This window comes from Nicotiana attenuata, unplaced genomic scaffold (assembly GCF_001879085.1).
Source record: "Nicotiana attenuata strain UT unplaced genomic scaffold, NIATTr2, whole genome shotgun sequence".
NCBI classification, from domain to species: Eukaryota; Viridiplantae; Streptophyta; class Magnoliopsida; order Solanales; family Solanaceae; genus Nicotiana; species Nicotiana attenuata.
In genome coordinates, this window is record NW_017670287.1 from 492,676 (window position 1) to 500,393 (window position 7,718).

General features: G+C 37.9%; 1 protein-coding gene across 1 annotated transcript; it reads left to right on the plus strand.

Annotated features, from left to right (window-relative positions):
- The first annotated feature begins 2,214 nt into the window (after positions 1–2,214).
- Positions 2,215–4,992, plus strand: LOC109237262 (pentatricopeptide repeat-containing protein At1g09900-like). Its single transcript, XM_019403546.1, has one exon. It carries the CDS (start codon positions 2,542–2,544, stop codon positions 4,297–4,299), a length of 1,758 nt encoding a protein of 585 aa, XP_019259091.1. The 5' UTR covers positions 2,215–2,541; the 3' UTR covers positions 4,300–4,992.
- The last annotated feature ends 2,726 nt before the right edge of the window (positions 4,993–7,718 follow it).

A 7,718-nucleotide genomic window follows, 5' to 3' on the forward strand; every position in this document is an offset into this window, starting at 1 on the left:
ACATCACTCCTGCCTACTTTCAAGGATTACATTTGCAATGCCCTCCAGCTCACAAATATGAGTAGATCTTGTTTCCTCACTCCTGTAACACCTCCTTCTGTTTCCTTCAGTGGTCTTTCTTCTACTAACCAACATATGCTCAACTCTCTGTCTAACCTACATGAACCTGTTAGTTTTACACATGCAGCTCACCATCCAGGGTGGCAAGAAGCTATGGCAAAAGAGATTGGGGCCCTTGAGCTAAACCAGACATAGGATGTGGTGGAATTGCCACCAGGAAGAGGCTTTACCCTGTAAATGGGTTTATAAAGTTAAACAACACTCTGATGGTTCTGTGGAGAGATTAAAGGCCAGATTAGTGGTGAGGGGCGATGTTCAGAGGGAAGGTATCGGTTTTAATGAAACATATTCCCCTGTGGTTAAGATGACCTCAATAAGGTGCATCTTAGCTACAGCTATTAAAAAGGGATGGGGTCTCTATCAATTAGACGTAAATAATATTTTTCTTCATGGAGACTTAAATGAAGAGGTCTACATGAAATTTCCAGTAGGTATCACACCTCCTTCTCCTATTCATGTATGCAAACCAAAGAAATCCCTCTATGGACTTCGACAGGCATCTCGTCAATGGTATGCAAAACTTACTACAACCCTAAGTTTTAAAGGTTTCACTCGCTCTCTAAATGACTACTCCTTATTCTTCAATAAGACAGGTTCTTCTATCTCTAAAGTCGCAGTCTATGTAGATGGTATTCTATTAACAGGAAATGATACAGAACTACATGCATTAAAGGAATTTCTCAATCAAGAATTCAGAATTAAGGATCTTGGAATTCCTTTCATTTGAATCATTGCATTTGTCTCCTACCTCCTCGCCTCTTGACTCTTCCATCAAATTGTTTGCCAAAATAGGGGATCCCGTAAAAGACCCAACCTTCTGGTAAGCTGAACTACCTTACCCACACCAGGCCTGACCTCTCCTTCACCGTCCAACACCTCAGTCAGTACGTGCAAGACCCTCGCCAACCACATCTTGATGCTGCTCATAGAGTCCTCCGTTATCTTTTAAAAGATCCCGGCCTTGGTCTTTTTATGTTTGCCTCACCTTCATTTCAGCTTCTTGCCTTTTGTGACTCCGATTGGGGGACCTGCCCTGAATCCCGTCGCTCAATTAGTGGTTTTTATATCTCTTTGGGTTCTTCTCCTATTTCTTGGAAATCAAAGAAGCAAACCTCTATATCTCTTAGTTCAGCAGAGGCAGAATACAGTTCCATGCGAAGTGTTGTGGCTGAACTCACTTGGTTGGTTCGCCTCTTTGAAGATTTGTCCAGCCCAATTTCTTTACATGTTCCTCTTCATTCCGATAGTCAAGCCGCACTTCATATCGCCAAAAACCCTGTGTTCCATGAGCGAATCAAGCATGTGGAAATCGACTGTCACTTTGTGCTACATCAATTTCTTGCTGGCCTTATCTCTCTTTTCTTTATCCGATCTGATGCTCAGCTTGCCGATCTATTCACTAAACCTCTCACAGGACCTACTCATCGGAATATTTTGGGCAAGTTGGGGGTTCGTACCTCCCCCTCCAACTTGAAGGGGGGAGGGTGTTGGTGATAACCTAATTTCAGAGAAGAGATAGAGATGAAGTGACTAAGTTTTGAGACTTTGAAGTGTTATGTCCGAAATGTTCTATTGAGGTATTTGGTCTGTTGAAAACAAATCTAGACTTGGGTCTTGGGCTGTAAAGAAGAATTGGGCTCTATTTCATATTGGGCCTATATTAATTGGTTTCAAATATTGAAGCAGCTGAAGGCTTGCCTTTCTAGATAATTAGGATACAGCTGTACTATACTATTTTGTTGTAAAGAATATAATTAGTTATAGCATAGTCAATAGTATAATGCGACTTGGCTTTTCTGTTTTACCTTAGATTCCTATTTTTTGTATATATACATCAAACACTGTACATCAGATTATTCAATATACACAGAAAGAAAATTTTCATACGTTTTCTTCTTCAATTCTACAAAAACATAGCTATAGGAAGTAATATAGTAAATGGTAGCTACAACTACCTAATAACCACTAAACAACAGTGGTTTGCGAAAATTTCTCTTTTTAGTTTATGCAATTGGGTGGGCTTTGGGTTAATTCTTCTTAGTTATAAGGCCTCAAGCCCTTAATGGGTCGCCAGCCCTATTTGATCTATCAAGCATTTGGGCTTCGGTTCACCTGTCAAAAGACAGAAGCAGAGGATAAGAAAGAAGAACCGGCAAAGAACACGCAGCTCTGTCGCTCTCTTATCGTAGCCCTTCTTAGCCGGAACAAAGCTCTCAGAGTAAGTTCCCTGTTTCTTGCTAACAATCTTCATACAGTAAACAACACACGAAGTTTTTTATTTACTCTCTGCAGTTTTTGGTCTAAAAAAAAAAAAGAAAGCCTTGCCGACATAGATAGTCACATAGAGTCTAGAATGAGCAGTCTTTTTAGTTCTGCTTTTGAATACTGTTACTAGTTTTGTGCTGTTGTAAAAACTTTCTGATGGAGTTAATAGTGCCAACGAAGCAAACCCATGAAGGGTTTTGCTCATTTCACTCTACTCGTAAGGAAATTGCTCATTTGTCGGGTTGTAATAAGAGGAGGTTCAGAAGCAGTTCAATAAAGGTAGTTGTGGGTCAGTTGAGAAAACAGAGACAAAGTAAGGTATTTGCTATTTCAAGAAGTGAAACTTTAGGCACGAATTGTAGGTTATCATGTGTTGAAAAGAGGCCACATGTGCAAGGGAGCATATCTGAAAACTTTGAGGAATTTGAGAGTAATAATTATCTTCGTCGGTTGGTCAGGAATGGGGAATTAGAAGAAAGTTTTAAGCACCTTGAGAGTATGGTGTATGGTGGTGATATTCCTGATATTATTCCGTGTACAAGTTTGATTCGCGGGTTTTGTAGAATTGGCCAAACTAAGAAGGCTACAAGAGTTTTGGAGATTCTTGAGGATTCCGGGGCTGTTCCGGATGTTATTACTTACAATGTGTTGATTAGTGGTTATTGTAAGTCTGGAGAAATTGATAATGCTTTGAAGGTCTTGGACCGAATGAGCGTTGCACCCGATGTGGTCACGTACAATACAATTTTGCGTACCTTATGTGATAGTGGGAAACTGAAACAAGCTATGCACGTTCTCGACCGTATGTTGCAGAGGGAGTGTTATCCTGATGTGATTACCTATACAATTTTGATCGAAGCAACGTGTAAGGAAAGTGGCGTGGGGCAGGCAATGAAGCTGTTGGATGAAATGAGGAGTAAAGGATGTATACCGGATGTGGTCACTTATAATGTTCTTATCAATGGGATTTGTAAGGAAGGGAGATTGAATGAAGCTATCAAATTTCTGAATAATATGCCATCTTATGGTTGTCAACCTAATGTTATTACACACAATATAATATTGCGTAGTATGTGTAGTACGGGTAGATGGATGGATGCTGAGAAACTGTTGGCTGATATGGTTAGAAAAGGTTGTTCTCCTAGTGTTGTCACGTTTAACATCTTGATCAATTTTCTTTGCCGGAAGGGACTGTTGGGACGAGCTATTGATTTGTTGGAGAAGATGCCTAAGTATGGGTGTACTCCAAATTCCTTGAGTTATAATCCATTGCTTCATGCATTCTGCAAAGAGAAGAAAATGGACCGGGCGATTGAGTATTTGGAAGTTATGGTGAGTAGGGGTTGTTACCCTGATATTGTGACTTATAATACGTTGCTCACAGCTTTGTGCAAAGATGGTAAGGTTGATGTTGCAGTTGAAATCCTTAATCAACTTAGTGACAAAGGTTGTTCTCCAGTCCTAATCACTTACAATACAGTGATTGATGGACTATCCAAAGTGGGGAAAACTGAACTTGCCATTGAACTGCTGAATGAAATGCGAGAGAAAGGTCTCCAACCTGATATAATTACCTATTCCTCGCTTGTGTCAGGTCTTAGTAGGGAAGGAAAAGTTGATGAAGCCATTAAGTTCTTTCACGACTTAGAAGGCTTGGATGTCAGGCCCAATGCTATAACCTACAACGCCATTATGTTGGGGCTGTGTAAAGCTCGCCAAACAGATCGTGCAATTGACTTCTTGGCTTATATGATTTCAAAGGGATGTAAGCCTACTGAATCTACATATACTATTCTAATTGAAGGCATTGCTTATGAGGGCCTAGCGGAGGAGGCTTTGGAGTTACTGAATGAGTTGTGCTCTAGAGGAGTTATGAAGAAGAGTTCTGCTGAACAGGTGGTGGTTAAGATGTAGCTTGAAAGCATACTTTCACCGGCTCTGTGGCAACATCTTGTGGTTCAACCTCTTGAATCACAGTTTTCTGGATATCTACTGTTAGTTGCTTATAGAAGTATTTGCAGTCACATCACCATGTAACAACCTTTTTTCTCTGTTAGCTAGAAATATGAAGTGAAAATCAATTTTGTTTGCAATTATCATAATCCTTTTTCCCAGATTGTTTTCAGCAAAAGCATACTTTTAGTTCATGATTGTTCATGTACGCGTCTTTTGTTCCTATATCAGCCAATGTTTGTAGTGTGCAACTTTACATCTGATACAGCATTCTTGAGGATAGATTTTCTCCAATATAGGGCAGCCCGGTGTACTAAGTACCCGCTATGCGCGGGGTCCAGGAGGGCCGAACCACAAGGATCTATTGCATGCAGCCTTACCCTGTATTTCTGCACGGGGTTGTTTTCATGGCTTGAACCCGTGACCTCCTGGTCACATGACAGCAACTTGACCAGTTACGCCAAGACTCCCCTTCATTTCTCCACTATGAACAAAGTATAGTTGGTTGCATAGATGAATTTTGCAAAAATCGTCCTTTTGTTTGTGGACTTGGTAGTTATGTATTGAATGCAATGTTCGGAGGTCCTTGTGGTAGTGGTCGGAGAAGGAGACTGCATCTGTGAAATTTGGTTTATACAATAGCTTCTTTGCTTTCGATTTTGGTTTTCATTCTTCTTTTCTGTTTATTTTGGCAAAAAGCATTACCTAGATTGCAGCATGGGGAAATTGCAGCCTCTGCTATTTCTTGATTTTCAGTCTTTGATTCTTTCTGTGAAACAGCAGAGTTGTATTGTATCATATATTTTGTTGACCACAGCTCTTCATAGTGAAATTTATACCCTCTTTTCTTTTTACAGCAATCTCGATTGATAAAAGCTCATGATGCGTCCGTACTGGAGTATAGGATTTATTTTTGTCGCTATATTTACAATTTGTAGCTATACTTTCAGCAAATTTATCATTCATAGCTATATTTGAATTTTATAGCAAATCCATTAAATAAGAAATTAATTTATTTTGAACTGAAACAAGAGTGCAACAAGCTCTTGTAGCTCAGTTAGTTAGAATACTTGCTTAGTTAGCGGAGGTCTTGGTTTGCAGATTGGATATAAGGTTTTACCTGATCTAATTGAATGATTGAGAGGATTGTAATACTTCAGGATTGTTATTGGCTTCGAGTGCAAGCTTTAAGGTTTAGAAGAATTATACTATCAGGGTATCGTGCAAGAGTTTGGTTGAGTTTTAGTCCTTGGCTTGCTTCATGAAAAATGGAATTATGTAAAAAATTTGAATCCATGTGTCGACATCTCTCCAGCCTGCTTTTATTTTGTTTTTTTACATTTTTTTATTAGAAAATAGAAGACTTAAGTTCGAATATTTGAACTTTTTCTTATTTCAATGATATTTTTTTCAAGGGAGAAGGATAAAAAATGTCTCTCTATTATGTGAAAATGAGCATTTATACCCTTCGTTACACTATTGGTCCATCATTACCTCTGACGTTATAATTAGTGTAAAAATACCTCTCCTCTGTTAGGACCCTCCACCGCGGGCACACCACCTCAAATGGCCTGACGTTTCGCTGAGGTAGACAGCATGTGACACGCTACATCACCGTCCCAATCACATTTTACCCTCTCCTTCCACTTCTTCCACTAACGCCTCCCCCTTCACCTAGTCTTCCAAGAGAGATCATCCGTTTATACCCAAAATAAATAAATTAAAAGACGTTTACTTATTTTATTGAGCAAACAGAACACATAATATATTTTAATCATCCAACAAATTGTACAAGCGAAAAAAACAAGATTCTCCGGCATAAATATGCTTGTATATTCCTAAGAAAGGAAGGGAAGGCAAAGGAACCCATTAAAGCTTTAATTCTGGGAAGGAAGTTGATTTGCACCCTAAAGTTGAAAGTTCTGTAGTTGGATTATTGACGCTCTTCAGTTTCTTAATTCACTTTAAAACTGAAGAGTTTAAAGAAATTAAAAAAATTGAGAAAGTGGAAAAGACAACTAGCTATCCAGAATTATTTGACAAGTCATACGAAAACACAACATTCATCCAATCGAGATTAAAAAAAAGTGAAAATGAAAAAATACCAAAAGTTCACATTATATCCACATGAAAAACGAAAAAACAAAACTTTGTATCCAATTTTACCGGTTTTAGCGGAAGAAAAAATAGAGCCAGTAAAACGAATCCAACTAATATAACTGGGGAAACATGAGCTTCAACTTACAAAATATCAATTCAAGCAAAAAGGGTGATAGTAGCGGTGGTTGGATAATGGAAGAGGTGGTGGTGGAAGAAAAGTAGAAAAAGGGGTAAAATGTTGTTGAGATGCTGATATGGTATGCCACACGGCGTCCATCTCAGAATGCCCGGCCACATCAGATGGTGTGGCCATGGTGGAGAATCTTAATGGAGGTCCATCTCAGCAAAATGCCAGACCATATGAGATTGTGTGGCCATGATGGAGAATCCTAACGGAGGAGGGGTATTTGCATCAGTTTTATAACGTCAGGGGTAATGGTACATCAAAAATATAACGTAGGGTATAAATGAACTTTTTCGCATAGTAGATGGCCATTTTTGACCCTCTACCCTATTATTTTTTTGGTACATTAGAAAATATTAAAGAAAGTAGTAAAATTCTGAGTTAATTTTATCCATGATCATTAAACTTTTGTGTTTGTTACCCAAAAGTCACTTCTCTTTTTCTTGTTACGTAAAACTTTGTGTTCATTACATAAAAGTCATTTTTCTTTCTTTTGTTACACAAAAACCATTTTACTTTGCTCTAGTTATCATAAAAGTCACATTTTTACTTGAAAAGTCTATTATGCACTTGATATTATATAAACCTTCATATTTATGTAATACCTTCTATATTATATACTATATAATATATTTTTAACTATGTATTTTATTTATAAATAAAATAACTTAATATTATTTTATTTATTATTTTCATAATATATTCGTATATTTAATTTCTTCTTAACGTTAATTTTTAAAATATATTAGTAGCGTTATTAAATTTGTCAGTAAATTTAATATATATTAGTAGAGAAATAATCGGCAAGTACATTTTCGTGAGAAAATTCGCAGGTAAACAAACAAAGAAAACGAAGAAAAAATCATATGTTAATCTAAAGGAAAATCCCTAGGTACTACATGCGAATTTAGCTAGAGATATTTTCTTGGGGATTTACCTAGGCAATTGGTTATTTGAGAAATTACACAACTAGAAATTCGGGAAAAACCGTCCAAAGAAATCGATTAAAGTTGGTCGGTGATGGGCAATAACCGTCCGAAATGCGACCATTAACGTGTGATCGGTATTTTGAAGGTCAGAAGGGCATACCGACCAA